Source organism: Dendroctonus ponderosae, unplaced genomic scaffold (assembly GCF_020466585.1).
Source record: "Dendroctonus ponderosae isolate FM_Combo_2020 unplaced genomic scaffold, Dpon_F_20191213v2 Dpon_F_20191213_1, whole genome shotgun sequence".
In the NCBI taxonomy this organism is placed as follows: domain Eukaryota; kingdom Metazoa; phylum Arthropoda; class Insecta; order Coleoptera; family Curculionidae; genus Dendroctonus; species Dendroctonus ponderosae.
Genome location: NW_026017110.1, coordinates 40,099,783 through 40,120,139, shown reverse-complemented (window position 1 = coordinate 40,120,139; position 20,357 = coordinate 40,099,783). Strand labels below are relative to the sequence as shown.

Genomic DNA, 20,357 nt, shown 5'->3' with positions numbered 1-20,357 from the left:
CCACATGCGATGACCAGTTCCTGCACCACATCGAGGACCATGGGCTAACTCTAAGTTAGTTATAGGAAGCAAGAGAGACTGTTAGGTTTAGGTTTAGGTTTAGATTACGTTAGTTAGGGTCATTTAGATTAAGTTATATACGATGACATATCTTAAGTTACATGGAGTGTTAGACACTCCAACGACGTTAGATTTAAGAACCCGTAGATAAGTAGCAGTAGGAAGTTTGTAAACTTAGCTGATAATAAATATGTTCAGATAGTATGCCGGGCAGACACAACCCCACCCTGCCCACACCCACATCCCGTACTCACGACCCCAGAGTCGACAACAAATCGAATCAGAGTACAAATCGCAGAAACGCAGTTTACTTGGAAATACACTAATTAGAGTTTGAATCGTACCATCGTGTGCGTTCGGAAAGGCTCCGGAAAGTTTTCTGTGAAAGTGCCGAAAGTGATTACTGAACACTGAAAGTGAGAAGTGCGCGAAGGGCGGAGATGTCCGAGCCACCCAAGCCTCAGGTAAGTGCCTCTGCACTTAATGATCCCCCAAAATCCGCAAAAGCTCATATACTATATCACATGAAAGCCTCCCCAAACTCCACCCGCGCTCTGAACTTCTTCCGCAAGGAAAACCACGCCATGAATAAAACCCTCTCCAACCTTCTCCCGCCCAAAATAAAAAGCTCAGCGCCAGGCTGGACGAAATCCTCAACTATTTCAAAATCCGTATGTCGCAATGTCACCTCGAAAGCCCAGAAATTTCCCAATGTATCCCTCAGGAATCTTCCAAATCCCATGCTAAACGAGAACCCCAAGTAATGCGAAGTAATTCCGCAGGCTGAACTAAAACACAATCTAACCGTCACGCACCCCAACAAACATAACTCAGGAATCTCCTGAACGACATCCCGGCTTTCACAAACTTGCAGTTCGAAGTCTGCCATCTTGAATGAGGTTAAATGTGATCATAATGAACTAACCAGAGTGGGTGCTGCTATCTATGTATTGGTGAATAATGTCCTCCACAAGCGCAGTTCGAGATGAGGCGTAGTGAGGCGGGGNCCCCGCCCAGCATCAACTCAAAAGCGCAATTCAACGCAGTGTTACTCAGGCCTACTACAGAAACTAAGAAATAGAAATCGCGCCGGGCAAGACGGTATACAAAACGAATTGCTCAAATACGAGGGGCAAAGACTAGCAGAATAATTAACAACTTTAATCCAGAAAATGATATATCAACACAAAATCCCAGATGAATGGCGAACCAGCACTACAGTGCTAATGTTCAAAAAAGACGATACCATCAAATTAGAGAGGAACAAACTTTTTAAGCACTGCTCTAAAACTAACAACTAAAGTAATTACGAACGAAATCAACAATTTTACATCGTTGGCGGACGAACAACAAAGATTCAGATCGGGAAGATCTTGCACAGATGCCGTGTTCGTATTAAGACACATAGTGGAGAATTTGATTGAATACAACAAGCGAGCTTTTCTATGTTTTGTTGATCTAACTAGAGCATTTGACCGCGTCCAGCTGAAAGACGTCCTACATCTCCATTACAACAGGCAAATCCCACACAATCTCATTAAAACCATAAAGAACATATATTCAAACAATAAAATACGAACACAAATAGAAGGAGACTTCTCAGAACCAATACCAGAGGGTAGCGGTATTCGTCAGGAAGGCTCCCTGAATCCTACCCTTTTCAATTTAATAATAGAAGAAATTGTTCGAAGTGTTCGAGAGCTAAAAGGATACAAAATGAGGGATGCAGAAATCAAAATAGTGTGTTATGCTGACGATGCGGCTCTAATTGCAGAAAGTGAAGATGACTTGCAAAGGTTATTACACTTAATCAACCTGACAGCCAAGTCTCTAAATATTTAAATTTCACCGATCAAAACAAAGTGCTTAACAACGACAAAAACCCCTCTATAATGCAAACTGGAACTTGACGGTAGAGTAATCGAGCAGAAAATTTAATTTAACTACCTTGGCATAAAACTGTCCGGCTTTGGGGATATTGAGTCAGAAGGGAGAGATCAAACACCAAAATCAATTAGAATAGCTGGCTGACTAAATACAATAAGAGTATGAGAACGGACACTAAATCGAGGATCTACAAAACCGTCGTGAGGCCTGAGATGACATATACCGCAGAAACCCGGCCAGTAACAGCGAAAACCAAAAGACTCCTAGAGACAGTCGAGATGAAAATATTAGGGTCACGACCCCCCTTTGTGCTGGGTTTATAACAACTAACGATAATTTTTCTAATTTCATAGACAGCAAAAGACTGTATTTCTACTACTTGACCCCCCTCCCTGACTCCAAAGCTGGATTCGCGCCTGCGCCCTGGTGACAGGATCGGCATTCGAAGATACATACGGTCTAAGGGGTGGAGTGGCATTTTTTCTTTTTGCCGACAGGAAACCCCAATAGTTCCAAAATACATTTTGCATTTTTATTACTGCTTAAGTGCTTTTAAAATAACAAAACGCTAATGTGCTTAATCGCGTACTTGTTCTACAAAAATTTCAAACAGAAAAAACCTAATCTAAATGTAATTGTTCATAAATATACTAACCTTCATATCATTTATTATGCAGTTGTCGACAAGCCATCTAAATATGCGGCTGACGACTTGCCAGACGCTGGTTTCACTGTTTTTAGCAAGTTCTTTTGGCACTCCGGCAGTTTTTACGCAGTTTATTGCTGTAGTCAATAATGCCAGAGCTACAAGTAATTTCTGCGAGTGTGTGTAAAGCATCCTGCAAAAAAAGTTGTTAACAGTTAATCAAACTTGAAGCAAACCCTTCGGAATGCGTTACGGCGTCCTAATGTCTGGTATAGATAAAGACGAGTAAGTACGCAGTTTTTTTCTTTTCCAAACTGTGCACTCTGTGTGCGCATATGGCTCTTGAAATCAATTAAGATTTTCACAATTAGGTTCAACTGCAGGGTGGCTAAAAAGAATGAAGCAATTTCCGATTGCATGGTGACAGAACATTCAACGGATATGAAAAATGGTATACGTCTTTATACGTATACGTTTTCGGATACGCAAATCGATGGGTACTTTTGGACATCCTAAATTAAATGATCATCTTCAACTACTGTTTCTGTGCAAACTACGTTAATGAGTAATTTGCGCCGTTCATGTGCATACTAGTGTTTGGTCTGTGGACCGGTGTCCTTGGAATGCGTTTTCGTCCAAACTGTTTTCGACATAAATCGTGCGAAAGGGGGCGAATGATTCAACTTCATTGCAACGTAGGGAAGCTCGTCCACTAGACCGGAAATTATTCGTATGAATTTGCAAGAACCATTATATGTCCAATAGAACCTTAGGCCGGTCGCCCTTTGGCGGGATTTCGTCCGATTTCGCAAATGTGGGTATCGTCCACTGGAAGTTTTTTCATCGTACGAATTGGAGTTGTTTAGTTATGTATAAAATAAAAACATTTATACTGGGCACGTTTTCTGACGAACGCAGTTCGGATGAAAACGCATCGAAAAAAAGACCGGACTTTAAGTTTAAGTTTACTTACCCAAAACTACCATAAATTACCATTCATTCTAATTGGAAATTTTAATGTGGATTTTTCGTTTGATAGAGCGAAAAGTTTAATGTCATCAATCACTCACTTACTTGATCCAAAGTGTAAAGTTGTTTCGAACTTCTCAAACATATTAAATATTTCTGTACCCAGCAATTTTGTACCCATACTTATTTTATGGCAATGCTGGCCTTTAAAGTGAACTATTACTACTTTCTTTCCGTTGACGAGGATTCGTATATTCGTCCTGACGCTATTTATTACGGAGTGGAAGGTTTCCATCGACACATGGTTTGAAGGTATTATTGATAAGTATTATCAGAAAATGTCACTAAAATCTGCAAGAATGCAACAAACTCTACCGCTTGTCTAAGATTCGAAGTTATCATTTTGGATTTATTGGGATCGTTACCGCAAGCAAATAAATGTTATCTTTGAATACTCATCATCGAGAATGGTGCAGCACGCGGACGGACAAAAACCTCCGTCATCTACAGCAGAAGCTTGACGACGTTTAAGCATCGACCGAGAGAGGTGGAAGGATTAGCCAGCCCAGTGAAGTTTAGGGAAACTTCCACATTTTGAGAGAGCGTTTGCTTTTAATGGCAACACCGATCAGGAAATAAGTAGACTAATGAGGCCTAGTAATTTGAATCGCCATAATGATACATCACAGAAAGAAACTTGCTTTCCTGCCTTACATACACAAGATGAAATATTACTTGAATGAGATTCTTTAGCAGCAAATTTCTTGCAGTTCTGGCTCGGCCTACACCCTACAACCAAGCTGAATATCAACACCAGGATTACTGAACATAAGAGAAACTAAATATTGGCACAAACTAAAAAAATTGCTATTGCTGGAGCACGCTTTTATAGAAAGCTTAATTATAATAAAGTAAGCAAGATTAAACTACCGAGTATCTTTCTACTCAATAATGCTAATATCGCTCCACTAGTGTTAGACCAAGGTAGATCAAAGTCTGTCTCTTCAACAGCAACTATATAATTCATAAGCCATGTATATATCAGCCTATTTGTTTTTGCTGAACCTACAGCCGTTGTGTGTCACTATCGATAAGACTTGAGAGAGGAGTTCTACGCTACGCCCCAGCTGTTAGAACATGTAAATTGCTGACCACGCAGACTGCAAATGCTTAAATCAAGTAATTTAATTAATTCTAGATGTTACTTCTGCATGTAATAGTTTGCAAGAAGTAAGCTTCTCTATGCTGAGTTACTACACTTAAACTGGAGCTGAAGTGCGTCCAAGTTTGAGTAGAATAAAATATAATTTAAAAAAACTTTTAAAATGCAATCAAAGATCTACAAGTATCGATGAAAGTGTCAAAACCGCAAGAATGGATAAATACTTTGGATGGATCAGGAACATTTCGGTGACATTTCAATATGGTGTATACAATACAATTTATTTTGTTTTAGAATCTCACTAGCAGTTTCTCTGATTGATAAATTTGGATTAAAATAGATGTAAGCTAAAACTCTTTCTTCGTCTTGTTCTTTAAATTTAATCTTTCCCTTTGTTGGATTTTTAAATGATCCGTATTTTTTTCAAGTTTTTATTAACTAGTGAGATTTATTAACTCAAACCACTAAAAAAAGTAAAATTTATTTAACACTTTTAATGACAGATGCAGTAACCATTTCGTGACAATACTGCTAGACGCTTGTTAATGTTTTTCTTATAAATTTTTACCGTTAAAAAAAGAGATAAACATATGTACAGTTATATTGTTAAATTCAGAAAAAAAAATAAGGATTTTAAAAGGCCCACAGCCAACTATGAATACCATTTAAAAAAAATAAGTTGATTTTTTATGTCGTAAATTAAGTTAACTATGATCACGTGTGGAAGCGGGTGTCTCTGCGGATTGCAGAAAAATTGAAAAAGAGCAGTATAGTTGGTGATTCGATTCTTGTTTCTGGAAGAAAAATCGAACAGCGCTTGGATGAGGTCTATGGTGACCCAACTCCTTCGACGGCAAAGGAAAAAGTGCTCTTCCCGATAACGCACCAGCTCACACCTCCGCCGGCGTAAGGGCCAAATTGGTCGAATTAGGCTGAATTGCGGTCCCATCCATCGTATTCTCCAGATTTGGCCCCGAGCGACTTCTTTTTGTTTCCTAACTTGCGAAAAGCACTCTCCGGGCAGAAATTTCAGTCGAATCAGGAGGGCATCGCCACCACGGAGGCCTACTCTGCTGACCTCGAGACAATGCATTTTTCAGACGGGTTAAAGAAGTTGGAGCATCGCCAGGTCAAATGTACCGAATTAAAAGGAGACTACGTTGAGAAGTAAATCGCTACTTTTCCAAAATTTTTGTTTTTTTGTAGCTTAGTACTGATCAGACCGCCCTCTATTATATATCTATATATGTGAAGTCAGCACAACACTGACTATGTATCCACTTCAGGCTGAAATCTTCATTACGGCATGAATGCAGGGTAATTTTACGTTTTGGCTGACACTGGTCGGATAATTGTAAGTAAAAATATACAAGATAATGAATTGCAATGTGTTTGTTGGATTAGAACCATTTTATCATAAAAGAATTGCAAGTTCAACATTAATATGACTTAACAATATAGGCATGCGGTTTTGTTTCCGAAATGGCTATTTCCACTAATAACGGCTGTTTTCATTTATTTGTCACTTTATTCTTCAGAAATGGTTGTAACCCAGATATGGTTGTATTATGTTCAAAAGTGCAGTTTTTACACCTTATCTAAACGACAAGTCAAATAATTTACAACATAATAAAAAATTGAAAACTGAAATAAAATTTAAAATAAAACAAATCGACCATCAGTCGAAACAGAAAGGATCCGCTATTTCAAGCAAAAAAAAGCAACAATAAAAAATACCGTTTTAAATATTCGGAATACTCTCTGTATGTCATTTATAACATTCTGATTATTTTATCATTTAATATTTATCCCCTATCAAAAATAGGATTCCCGATTTTACATGGAGTGTTCATGGTTCTACTATAGTACAGTTCGCGACGCATAAAAGTAGACGACTCTTAAAGGCGATTTTCTCGGATTTTGGTAAATCAGGCTTTGTGAAAAATGTCAAATATATGTCTCAAAATTGTTTTAATTTGACAGCTTAAATAATTTCTTTATAAATCGTGCTCGTCGGTTTTCCACAACTCTGAGCTCCTGTTTGCGATTCCTATCCTTTCTCGATTAATTTAATTATTTCAGTTTCTGCAAATAATTTTGAATATGGCGTTTTGTTAATAGGAAAACTAGTTGTCAGTATTCTGTCATTCACGCAAAGGTAGAACGAGGTAGAAAGTCAGATTAACAAAACAACATTTCAATTGTCTAGTTTTATGTGTCGCCAACTGTACATTTGATAGAGCAAAGCTTCGTCTAACGGTGAATATTAATTTCACGAAAATCACTTTTCAACTATTTACCGATTTTAAATTTGCTTTCTCATTACCTTTTATTCTTTAGTTCAAAAGCGCTGAAAACTTGACACCAGATAACAGCAAATTCACTATAACGCCGTCATCACAATTTTCATATCAGTACACTTAATGGTAACTCAATCTCATACACTGAATGTATGATGACAACGACCTAAGACAATATTATAGTTTTTCAGCACGATGCATAAAAAGGGGTGTCAAACTTAAAGTCATATGGTGCATGAACAGTGATTCAAACTCATTGTTTCGGAACTTCTAGGTATTGAGGGTATTGATGTATGTTCCGTAGGTAATGATTTAAAGCAGAGGCGTAGATTTACTACCTTTGCAAATTTTCATACAACATTTTTGATATATGTTTTTATGATTTGATTTTCAAATAGCACAACAGTTTATTTAGTACTTAATCACTCTGCAGACAGAACTCGACTTGCTAAGGTGGAGATGTATTAGTGATCTGAACGAAAATTTTCGAATACCTAATAATTCATGTTGTGTTCGATTCAATTCTTTATGGCTTAAAAAAAATGAATTTAAGCAACAATCTAAATAATTAAGCATAAGTTTAAATTTGTCTTAATATGTATTGGCGGCAGTTTGCAGGGCAACTTCGAACTTAACTGTAAGCACAAATGAGTGAAGAATTATTGAACTGAACCCAAAGAGCGGCCCTGATTTAAAACGCAAAAAACTAAAAAATTATTGATGCTATACGCCAAAGAACTGTTTGGTTCTAATGAAGATGTCATGAAATAAGCATATAACTAAAAAAATCAAAATAAAAATAATTTAAATATAAATTAATAGAAAACTGTAACTCAAGTAATAACAGAAACGCAACTCTAGAAGAAAACATCCCTCAGAAAAAACTACTTCACTACTACTTAAAGCAACCGATTTTCTCTTTCGAGGGATATTATGGCTCCCATTCAGGAATTTTTGGTTTTTTCCTGACATTTTTTTTAAAAACTTGTGTTTACCAACGCTCAGCCGACTCGCCTTAGTAACTGAAAAAATATGCAATATAATAACACTGAATAAGGTTAAATTATCAAAAATGAAGATTTCCATTTGAAAAAATTGATTGGAGGCGGTTTTCTCAACTTTATTTTGAAACTTGTTTTTTAACACTTTGTATTAATAATTTTCAAAATGTTGTCGAAATTCCATTGAAGTAGGACTTTTTCAACAATAAATGCGACTCAAATTAAGTAGACCATATTCCTTAAAGGAAAAATTAATAATTATTCGAGTGGCTGCATCTGTCATTTTGTACATAAAATTTTAAATATATCAAAACCGGTTGAACTTAGGTATAGGACATTATGAATGAACTATGTTGAGAATTTGAAGCAAATTTTTAAAATGTAATGATATACAGGGTGTTCTATTTAACATAAGCAATAAAATAAACGAGAAAAAAATTTCTTGTATCAACATCAACAGTTTGCAGTATATATCAAAGCAATTATTCGTGACGCTTCTGCAAAATCGTACGTAAAATATATTATAATTGTATATATGTAAGGTCATTCTGGCTATTCTTCCTGTTCAAAGTGTAATGTTGAAGGAAATTACTCTGACAAGGTGCATTTTCCTGACATACATAACCTACGTATAAGAACAGATTGTGACTTCCGAGAAAAAACTGATGACAGCCATCATACTGGAGAGCCAATTTGGTATTGAGATGGTTGATAGTTGGTAAGAATCCAAGTCTTCGCAAAGATTTTTATTTCTACTGCCCCCGGGCAAACAAAAAAAAAGATATCCAAGAAATTTAGTTTCCGACACTGTCACTGTCAATGACGGATATCCACTCTACCGTAGACGATCAACTGAAGAAGGCGGCGAATCAATAACTTTAAAAGTACGAAACAATGTTGTTCAAGTCGATAATCGTTGGATTGTGCCCCATTTGATTCTACTATCGAAAACCTTCAAGGCGCACATCAATGTCGAGTATTGTGAAATCGATTAAGTACACTCTACCGTAGGCAAATATGTAAACAAAGGAAGCGACATGGCTGGTTTTGGAGTTGGCAATGCAAATGAATCTATCGATGAAATCAAACAATATTAACTGGGATATCAGCAGTAACAAAGCAGTATGGCGAATTTTGTCTTTTTCCATCCATCAACGACATCCGACAGTTGTTCATTTAGCGGTGCACCTTGAAAATGGACAACGTGTGTATTTTACAACGGAAAATGCACGTGAAAGGGCATTGGCATCACCTGGAACAACTTTCAGCCTTTTTCTCATTGTCCACGGAAGACTTATTCCCAAAGACGCTTCTCTATTCTGAAGTGGCAACATACTACACATGGGATGCGTCAACCAAAAAATTCCAACGCCGGAAGCAAGATGACCAGTTGAAGGGTAAACCAATTCGTACTTGACCTACGCTTTAGGCCGTCTATAGACGGTTCGTGAATAAATGTGTCACTCATAGAGTAAGTAAAATTATTTTACTTTCTCTATGGTGTCACTTATCGTGAAGTTTGCCAACAATTGAAACGATGCGCACTGGTATAGTTCACTCGCCGATGCATCGATTAGCTCTACCGAGCCAAATACGCACATTATTTGTAATCTGGTTAACAACTTGCTTTCCATCCAACCCGAAAGATCTCTGGGAGAATTACAAGGACTACATGAGTGAAGACATCTTACATCGGTTGCCAGCAGCTAATCAGAATCCAGAACTTCAAACGCTCCCAACGTGTTGAATGAAGCTTTAATTTTGATTGAAGACATGTGCTGAACATGCCGATCTTTTCAATCGTGATTTGCACCGCCAAACAGATTTTGATGTTGACGAACCGGCATTATTTGTTCCAGCCAATCGACCAAACCTGTTTCCACAGCAACTCATGGCATATGAAACGATTATGCACGCCATCAGGATCCAAAGAGGTGGATTATATTTTCTAGATGCGCTCGGAGGCACAGAAAAAACTTTACGATCACAAGGATAAATTGCACTGGCTGTGGCATCATCTGGAATTGCAGCAACCCTGTTGGAAGGCGGGCGAACAGCACGTTCAGCACTGAAGTTACCGTTGAACTTGCAAACTACCGAGACTCCAATGTGCAACATCAGCAAAAATTCTGGAAAAGGCAAAGTGCTTTAATTCTGCCCGTTAATCATCTGCGACGAATGTACTATGGCTCACAAAAAATCGTTAGAAGCTCTCTATCAAACACTAAAAGATTTTAGAGGAAATAGAGAGTTTTTCGATGGCGCACTCATTTTGTTGTCTAGTGATTTTCGACAGACTCTACCGGTAATTCCACGTTCAACATCCGCTGACGAATTTAATACATGTCTGAAATCTTCAGTTTTATGGTGACACGTTAAAAATTGACTTTGACGACCAACATGCGTGTACAGATGCAACACGATGCATCCGCTGAGCGCTTCGCAAAGCAGTTGTTGGATATTGAAAATGAAAAAATGACAATTGACAGATCGACCAATTGTATCACTTTGCCGACCGATTTCTGTGAAATCACAGCAACGAAAGCCCGTTTGATGAGCGAAGTTTTCCCAAACATGACACGGAACTACAAAAATCATGACTGGCTCAGCGCTCGCGCTATATTAGCAGCCAGAAACAACGATGTCGATGCCATCAATTTCCATATTCAAAACGAGATACCTGGCGAAGCAATAACGTCTAAGTCCATCGATACTATGATGATATATCAAAATGAAGCTGTTAATTATCCAACTGAATTCTTGAACTCACTTAATTTGCCAAGCCTTCCACCACATGTTTTGGAATTGAAAATTGGTGTGCTCATAATTCTTCTGAGAAACATCAATCCTCCTCAACTTTGCAACGGAACGCGGCTTTCATTGAAAACACTGGTGAAAAATATCATTGAAGCCACAATGCATACAATACAATATAAGCCTTGTTCTATGCACAATAATAAGTGGAAAATTTAAAGGAGAATACGTACTCTTACCACGCATCCCAATGATTCCAACTGATGTGCCATTCGAGTTCAAACGACTCCAGTTTCAGGTGCCACTGGCGTTTGGAATGACTATCAGCAAAGCACAGGGACAATCGCTTCAAGTGTATGGGCTATATCTAGCAAATCCCTGTTGCACACACGGACAACTCTATATAGCCTGCTTACCAGTCGGAAAGCACTCTGACTTATTCGTGTACGCACCGCAAAGAAAAACAAAAAATATGGTGTACCCAGGAGCACTTCAGTAAAACAGCTCAATTGTTTGTTTCATTTATAGTTTTGTTTCACCGCATTTGTATAAATCAAAAGTAGGTAAAGGTTATCAATTAAATTCATTCATTAACCCAGTAGAGTCTCATCGTCAATTGCGTTAGCTAGCAGGTCTTATGAACTACCAGATGCATCAAACGTTACTTCATTTTTTATTCCAACGGTGTGTGTTACTGACTGTTTTCGAAAAAATTGCACACGTAACTACAGGTCAACGTGGGCAACTCCACGGGTCGCTCCGCTAGTTAGTGATAAATGTTATTATACTGATGGCGTGTGCTTGGATATCGTTTGATAATCAAAAAGAGTAGATTTCATAGCATCTTTAGTACAACCATTGATTGTAGTACGTTTCTGTGTTAAATGATGTCTAGAATCTTCATTTTTTAAGTGCATTTAAACAATCATATCTCGTATGCATATTCAATAACCACTTTATCGTCCAAGCTATGAGCTTGGCGGCGATTGCGGATATAATTGCTTTGATGTGCAAAAACCGAATTGCGGGATAAACAACCCATATTAATTTTGCTGAAATACCGTATAAAAGAATGTCGAACACGCTGTAATCCTAAAAATTAACAATTGATAGCTTAGAGTCTGCGCATGCGCATTAAAGGGATCGTATTCCTATGTTTAGCCGCCAGTAGCCAATTTATCGTCTGTAATAAACGTTGAAGCATGCGCAGAACGAGGTAAGCTTTGCATTTTAATGTATGCTGCTAGAAAGGCCTAGAAATTACCGACGTTGGAAATCAAACGCGCGTGTGGGCCGCGGTCAACCAAACATACAGAAACATAATTTAAAGAGAAATACGATGTGGCCGTCCTTGTTTACTGCAGAGTGCAGTAGTAGAAACTGCACAAGTAGAAACGTATTTGAAGCTTAGAACGGGCAACTGGACTGTTTCCAAGACCTAATACATACTTGAATAACCGTTTTATGGTTTGATTCTGTTGGGTTATCTCTGACTATAGATAAAGACAAGTTCAAGGGTTCCGTATTCGCCCCCTCAAATCCGCATAAGTCACGAGTACTCGAGTAACGAATAGTTACTTTTTCCCCACCACTATTATTTACAACTGAAGATGAACTCTGTATATTTGATGAAATAATGATTAACCGAAGCCTGAATGAACCATTTGTAAGAATTTTCCCACACGTGAGCTTTCCATTCCCAAGAGCTTCTTCGGCAGCTCCCATCCGGAAATCTTTCAAAAATATGCCAAACATCTATTGCTGCTTTGTTGCCAATATCGATATAAGCTTCTGTTCGACTGTACATGAGTTCATATCGGGGTAAACACAGGACTAATCATTGGGCTTGAAATTAAATGTACCAACATATGAAGATTTGTATCTAGTGATACGTATATTGATCAGCATTTTAAAATTGTACATAATTGGTTAAAATAATTGAGTTAAAACTCTTGAACCGTAACACGGCTTAAAACGACATTAAACGCATAACAGTCAAACTTTCTTTCCATTAATACTTTGAATCCTAGCCTTCAGTACATTGTTAAGAAAGAGGAGTCCTGCTGATTTTTCAACCAATTCAGGTGGAACCTAAAATACATAGATATGTTTGCATAGAACCTACTTGCACCATAATAAGGTGCTGAAAGTACATTTATATTATCGCATTGTAATAACAAAATTTGAAATGATAACGTGTAATCCCATGAAAACAAAATGTAAAAAAATCATCTGTAGAAACGTCGAAAAAGTTCTGAACATACAAAAAATATAAAAAATTACATGTTTTTAATTATAATAAATATTTGCTGTTGACAACTTTATATATTCTCGACTTCGTCTTAAATTGGACAGGCTGCGTCCCGGAAGGTTTAGAACCAAATCAAAACATTTTTGTTGCGCTATTCATGTAATGCCTAATAATGCTCATATAAGCACTTGTCAAGATGGCTCAAAATTGGAGAAAATAGAATGTAATATAATCCACAGCTCATAACGGCACAACTTTTATTTAGGTACACACTGTGTTAATCTAGAAAAATAATAGAAACCCTATTTAATTTTTCATGCTGTTAAAAACAATGCTATTTGTATTTATATTAAAAGGTCCTGATTTAAATTTTAGTACCTTGAATTTATTAGAACAATTGCTACTGACCTGAAAACTCTGTAAAGATATATTGTCATCAATTACAGTATTCTCCATTACATAACATTCCATCTCCAGGCTTCCGTCTTGGTTTTCTCCCACAACCATCTTGTAGAAATGTGTGGGAACGGCAACATGCTGACTTCCAATAACTTCATACTTCACATACATTTTTCCATTTGATTCTTTCCTGAAAAATCGTGAAGGCTTATTTATGGAGTTTAAGGCCAGGAACTTAAATACAAAAAATATATGAACATATATATATTTCAAACCGTTCGGATCGAATTGATGATTAAGGAGCTGACACATGCAAATAATATACGAATCAACTTTGAAATCACACGTTATATTTTTTTTTCACTTCGAAATTCATGTTGAAATTTTCAAAGAACAATAATTAGACTATACTTACTTTGGCAAATATAAGGGACCAGTACAGCAATACACATTAGGGTACCTCTTAGTCAACTTCCTGACATATTTCTCCAACCTATTCCAAGAATCGCGATTAAAACCTTTTCCCACCTGTGGCGCCATATTTGTAAGATAAAATGTCTCTTCGACGTGTTGCTGGCAGGCTTTATGATTTCCTGCAGCTGCCAAATGACCCCTGTCATACCCTGAACCTTTGTAGTCTGAGTTGCGGGATCTAAAATAAAATAGCTATCCAATCACAAAAACTGCCCATTCAAAAGTATCTGTTCATTCACATAATACCCTAATATGTTATACCCTATTAAAGCAATTTCTCAAATCGATCCGTTTAGTCCACTTGAGACCATTCAGAATTTAATCTCATTATATTAATTAAATTAAATAAATAAATAAATAGTTATAATATCTTATCTAACTGTAGTGTGCAATTTGTTAGCACCAAATGTTATGACTGTCCAGTCCTCGCTGCCGAGACAGACCAACACAGTTCAAAATAAAGGGCCAAAATACAGGGTGATTCAAAATTTGCGTCATTCCTCTGGAGGTGTTGTCTGGCGGTGTTTTAAGAGTACAGAAAAATAGCAAGAAAAATTAGTTGTTATTAAAAACAGGGAAATTGGGAAAAACCTATATTAGAAAAACGGCAACAATGTTTTTCAATGTAATCTGCTTAATTAACATTACGTAAATACCTCTCGCTTTGTGATTATTAAAAACTTTAGTAACCATGGAATTATACAGAGTGACAATAAAATAGACAAAGATAAACGCTAAATTCAACATGATTCGTTTACTGTGGAACGTACTTTTTCTAAATGTCAATTATTGTCCTCATAACCTCGAATTGTACATGCTTACAAATACACATACATTTGAGCCGTTAACTCCAAACAAGCTAGTGCCTGTGTAATCTCCTTATTATTCACTCTTATCGAGCAGCTTCTCGTATACGGTTAATTAACTCTTGCTCAATTTGTACTGGTGTTCAGACATCCATTGGTTTAACGTGTCCTTGTTTAACGTTTGTGTTTTACCTACGTGGTAGGAATGGAGCCGGTATTTATTTGGTGCCAGTGTCAGTTGTGCTCTGATTACCCCTAGAAGGCTGTGATGCAATTATGACCAATACTTGTTCCTCTGTGTCTGAACAGAACCCGAACATCTATTGTCGTCCACTATCTTCCTGGAGCCAATCTGCAGTATCTCTCGCCCTTTGTTGGCGTGAGTTATTACAAATTCTGCTATGTTACTGTGGCATTTCCCCTGAACTAATCGCACATCCGCAAATTTGTGAAAGGAGCTTCAAAGTAAGTCACACTTTGACAAATTATTGTTATTAATAATAAAGACATTCTGCCTGCAACTATCTGTTAATGACAAAAAACATCATTTCCGCTTTGACTTTTGATTAAAAAATTGTAGAACAGAACTATTTTGATATCAAAAACTTTCGTAATTTGAAGCAAATATCACAAATTTTCTTTTTGAATGCTTAAGTATTCCAATATGCTACCAATTAAACATGGAACAATTTCAAAATAATGCTTTCAATATTTTTCTCGTACACTATAAGTGAGCCCCTAATACATCTTAAAAGGAATGACGCCAACGAACTGTATTAACTTATTTTGCAAATTAAATTTCAGTAAACGTGATCAAAATAAGATACGGCCAACATGTGAGCCGTAACCCGCGTGTACTCTTTATTTTCTGAAGAGCGAAGCTAAAAATAATCACCTAAATATCGTGTAAACCGAACCTAAAAATAATCACCTAAACACTTATTTCCTAATATGTATGTGTAGTTCAATTTTCTAATTGCTTAATTTATTTTTATTTCTCGGGAGTCAAATTTGTTCATCTCTCAGTAAAAGCTTGCCATTACCTACCTGAAATATGGATGAACATGTTGTGCCTCTACAAAATTGCATTTTGATCGGTCAACCTTTTCATTTCCCTTGACAGATTCTGCTGTTAAGTGTTCAAACACCCAATTAGCCACTTTATTTCTTCTATCATAACTCAATATATAATCATTGTACGAAATTACATTGTCTAAGCTTGGATAACCATATTTCATAATCTGGCTAATTCTACTAGAGTTTCTCGGTACAATTTGTGGATTCCCATTTTCAGTTAATGGCGAAGCAGCTTCAATAGACCAGACATTTTTTGACAAAAGTCTATCGAGGAATGATGTTTTTGCAGATAGCGAGCATGCATCTTGTGCAGCTGAAACTGAACCAAATACAGGCAAAGCAGGTTGAGGCGATAGATGAACCCTGAAAATATATAACAGAACTAAAATAAATAAAATTCTAATATACTTAATTCATTAGGCATATTAAGTACATTTTTATTCCATATGAAACAAGTAAGTAAAAAAGGCCTTACAGCTCTAACTTGCAGAATCTAGTTTTTTAATTATCAAATATTTCAAAACATGCCATACATCTACTACAAATTGTTTCATTCAAATTGTATTTGATTTGCGATTTTTCTGTTACGAAACATGTTTCAATACGGAGGAATGGATGTAATTCAAACGCAGTTTTTCAGAACCTATTTCAACGGTCTACAAATGAACACATCAGACGTGTAACCCAGATTACAGATATTGGTGAGAAAATAACTGAGCTCAAATGGAGTTTTGCAGGTCATGTGGCCAGAATACAGGAGGGACGATAGACAAAAAACTTGCCACAGTGGAGACTGGGGTTACCAGGGCAAAGAATCCAGGGGCCCGCCAATGCGCTGGACAGACGATATAAAACTCACGGCAGGTTTGGCATAGATAAGGGAAGCACAGAACCGAAATAGAAATAGATGAAAACATATGAAAGAGGCTTACGCCCAAAAATTAGATACATAAGACTTAGAAAAAACACTATTCTGCAGTGTGTCGCACTTAAGATGGAAACACCCCTGTATTTTAGTTATTTCTAGAAGCAAGGTTTTCAGTTTCAGTACAGAGGTAGAATGTTATGAGCGTAATTGTTAAGAGTACGCATTTCTACCTTCAGATAAAAACCCAGCCTACTACGACTTTGCGAATAGGGGCAATTTGCTATATTTTGCGATGCCTTAGAGATTTCGGAAAAAGTTACTAGAGAAAGTTGTTCAGAATGTCATTTTAACGGTAAATACCGAGTTTCAAGTCAAAAGTAAAATGTTGTCAGCGCGTCAAAAGTTGGCAAATAGCAAATTTCCCCTATTCGCAAAGTCGTACTAGGCTGGGTTTTCATCTGAAGTTAGAAATGGGTACCCTAACCAATTAAGCTCATGACGTTCTACCGATGTATCGAAACTGAAAACTCTGCTTCTAAAAATAAATAAAATGCAGGGGTGTTTTCATCTTAAGTGCGACACACTGTATACAGGGTGTAATACTGCGATGATATTCTTTGCACCAACAGAAGACGATCTGACCTACCTTTTATTAACAAAAAATGTCAGTTTTTCAAGTTCTTCAAAAAAATTATCTTTTCTGAAATATGGGGAGAATGGTACGATGTATTTTAGTGAAACTCGCTGTGAATTTGTTGTTATGTAAGACTCATATTTTGATGAAACAATCGAGTTCAGCCGTTTTGGACAAGTGGTGAATTCTTGAGTGTCGTGGTACAAAAACTACCAGAACTTTTTATTTGGTGGATGAAATCAGCTCATTTTTTCGGTTGATTTATTCACAATTTTGTGCCCTTTGTAAAATTTTGTAGCATTCATAGTATTTGCGAACCGACATGGTCAATGTATTATGGCTTTCCACGACAACTTGCGTGAAAACGTACGCGTTTACGCGGCGTATATGTGCAGTTAATGGCGCCCCATACACGAGCCAAATATCTGTCATATCTGATACGTGGCGAGCCAAATTCGAAGAAATATCGGTGCGTTAATGGTTAACCACGAACTAGATACGACTCGATGCGAATTTCGTACAAAATTAATCTGCAGATCTGGACTTGCGGACCAAATTTCGCCGTTAGTGGGTACGGGCGAATACCTGTGTCAGAGATTATTGCCGCCTACGCAGTCATGCTATGCCATAGGTCCGCGGGTTAAAGAAAATACATATTCAGATAAAATTTAACATTGGTACAGATTTGAGATATAGTGTATAATGTTATAATTCAAGAAATGGGAAGAGGTGAATGATGAAAAATTTGACTATAGAAATCTTGGAAGATGATGAGATAGTAGCTAACGTCACAGGAGAAAATCACTACTTCGATTACGAAGGCAAAGCTATTCAGAAAATACCCAGTAAATAGGCGGTCAATTAATTTAATTTGTGTCTACGTTGGGCCGAAGAAAATTAATTTCCACTGTATGAAGTGATTCTTCGTATTTGAATTATAGATATTTTACAGACGATATAGAATCAGACCGTCTATATACAGACTAGGCGATATGTTCAAACGCAATGATGGTTTATGTGATGCTTAATGATGCGTAAAATAAGTTTGTTCTTTGTTAAAATAGTCTGTTCTTTTCTTTGTTAATCAAAAACTATGAATGCTACGAGATTTTACGAAGAACACAAAATTGTGAATAAATGTTTAGTGCATCAACAAAAAAATGAGTTGATTCCATACGCCAAATAAAAAGTTCTGGTAGTTTTTGTACAACGACACTCAAGAATTCAACACTTGTCCAAAACGGGTGAACTCGATTGATTCATCAAAACATGAGTCTTACATAAAAACAAATTCACAGCGAGTTTCACCAAAATACGTAGCACCATTCTCCCGATATTTCAAAAAAGATACATTTTTTGAAGAACTTTGACCATCAATAGCAAAGAATCCAGCCATTTGTTGTTAATAAATGTTAGGTCGCAATATCGCAATACACCCTGTATACAGGAATATATACGCCTGCAAAACGTAAAAACAAGGTCAAAATTGTTTCGAGTAAAACTAAATATAAAAAGTTACCAAAAATTTTCAGAAACTAATGATTTTTGTAAGGCGTACGTAACCTTGTTTCGTATTTAAATTTATGAAACCCAAAGAAGCGAAAAATGGTAGCAGTGTCGTCAAATTTTAATCTGCGAGATTTTAATGTCAGATTTAACACTCAAAAATGTTTCGACAATATGGTGCAAAATTAGTCAACTTTCGAAAGTTGCCGCTTTTAACAGTTTATTAAGCCGCCCTGAACAAGTTTATTATTAATTTTCTTAACTATAAGGCACATGAAAGACTGAACATGCTAGAGTTCACCGGCTTGATAAGCTTAAGGACAAGACAATTAAAGAAATTTGATAAAATAGATAAGTACCGGTCGAATCTTTTGTATGGTAACTTTGAACATGATCGGTAGTTTCCTTAAACAAATTTTAAGTAAGTACTTAAGAGTTTTCGAATTCTTCCAAATTTCGAATTCATATGCATGATCAAATTCATAGACTTTTTATTGAGATTAATTAGGTAATTTACTACTTCAAAATGTTAGGTTTTGAGGAAATATTCTACGTGCTATAGCAAAACGATATATTTTTTAGAAAAACGAATATCCAGGCACGAAAAAAGTATATTTTAATTATTCTTTACTGCTTTCTTTAAGTTCTCCTCTATATTGTATAAGCAAATAGCTGAAAATCCCTCTAATTTAGATGCAATTCCCAACTATAAAATATATTTTGCATTGCATGGATTATGGGTTACTTGAATTACTATTATATACTACTAATATAATAGAAATATTAGAAATGTCTACGCTTTTTTGTATGATCATACATTAGTTAATTAATTACCTTTATTACCTCAAAAAGAATATCTTACGTAAGGGTGTTTCTCTCATAATATTTTCCTGCAATAAAGGCGACAGCCGTTGCTGATCCCACAAGTACACAAGCTTTTACATTTCTTGATACCATTCTTTTGAGCATTGTTTTAGTTTTTCCTAAAACTTTGAGATAAATTTTGTTTATATTACATCACGTGAACAGAGGTTATGTACATCACAGAACATAACCCCTTAGAATGGAAACTGCAATGATAGGTTATGGAGATAAATTCAGCTGTCCACCTAGCGGTATGAGCACACAAACTATGAGGAATTTCTCCGATATTTGACTCTTAATGATTGCATTCACCAAATATATCGGGTCAATAAAAAAACCCTGTTATGTAATATTTTATTCAATACGTAGTCAATAAATCAGTTACAACCATGTTTTGTTGCTTTCGGGACCATTTGCAACAAATGTTTGTTCCTGTGATGTACCAGTGTTCCCCTTGTCCGGATATTTTCTGAAAGATGATTGATTTGCTCGGCTCTGAAACAACAATGTGACGAATTAATTTTCTGGCATTGCCTAAAATCATTTGTCGCTTCAGCAATTATTGGTAACCCGATAATTGGTAATGTCATTACAGTAATTGTAATTTTCGAGAAATAATAAAATAAATCTATTTCGTACTTAAAAAAGTATCTGATAATTCAGCACCATCAATTTCTTGGCATTTAGAAGCCGCCTTCA

The 20,357-nt window shown here is 36.4% G+C and overlaps 2 protein-coding genes and 1 long non-coding RNA gene across 7 annotated transcripts in view; 1 reads left to right on the top strand and 2 right to left on the bottom strand.

The window, feature by feature from the left end:
- LOC109544116 overlaps nucleotides 1–2,785 on the bottom strand; it is a 5,545-nt gene extending 2,760 nt beyond the window's left edge. Inside the window, exon 1 of the mRNA XM_019914156.2 lies at nucleotides 2,603–2,785. Coding sequence (XP_019769715.2) covers nucleotides 2,603–2,785 — 183 coding nt within the window. The remainder of the gene's footprint in view (nucleotides 1–2,602) is intronic.
- A 12-nt stretch (nucleotides 2,786–2,797) lies between these two features.
- LOC125505814 lies at nucleotides 2,798–3,727 on the top strand. The gene is made up of 2 exons (XR_007282435.1): nucleotides 2,798–2,878; nucleotides 2,965–3,727. It is a non-coding gene; the product is annotated as an uncharacterized LOC125505814 (long non-coding RNA).
- An 8,919-nt stretch (nucleotides 3,728–12,646) lies between these two features.
- On the bottom strand, nucleotides 12,647–20,351 carry LOC109544115 (endonuclease G, mitochondrial). 5 transcript variants are annotated; one of them, XM_048670179.1, is made up of 6 exons: nucleotides 20,298–20,350; nucleotides 19,657–20,153; nucleotides 15,757–16,149; nucleotides 13,845–14,081; nucleotides 13,439–13,619; nucleotides 12,647–12,870 (listed from the first exon to the last, which is right to left on the bottom strand). In XM_048670179.1, the coding sequence occupies exons 2-6, from the start codon at nucleotides 19,761–19,763 to the stop codon at nucleotides 12,775–12,777; spliced, it is 1,014 nt and encodes a 337-aa protein (XP_048526136.1). In that variant the 5' UTR covers nucleotides 19,764–20,153; nucleotides 20,298–20,350; the 3' UTR covers nucleotides 12,647–12,774. The 5 variants fall into 5 exon arrangements, with proteins under 5 accessions (XP_048526136.1, XP_048526137.1, XP_048526138.1 ...); XM_048670180.1 differs by having other exon boundaries at nucleotides 19,638–20,351; XM_048670181.1 differs by having other exon boundaries at nucleotides 12,647–13,312; nucleotides 19,657–20,351.
- Nucleotides 20,352–20,357: the final 6 nt, after the last annotated feature.

Coding starts and splice junctions, on each gene's coding strand:
- LOC109544115 (XM_048670178.1), bottom strand. CDS start 19,763: ATGCTCAAAAGAATGGTATCAAGAAATGTAAAAGCTTGTGTACTTGTG. Junction 16,150..19,656: donor TATGAGAGAAACACCCTTAC/GTAAGATATTCT, acceptor ATATATTTTCAG/GGTTCATCTATCGCCTCAAC. Junction 14,082..15,756: donor CATGTTCATCCATATTTCAG/GTAGGTAATGGC, acceptor ATTTTATTTTAG/ATCCCGCAACTCAGACTACA.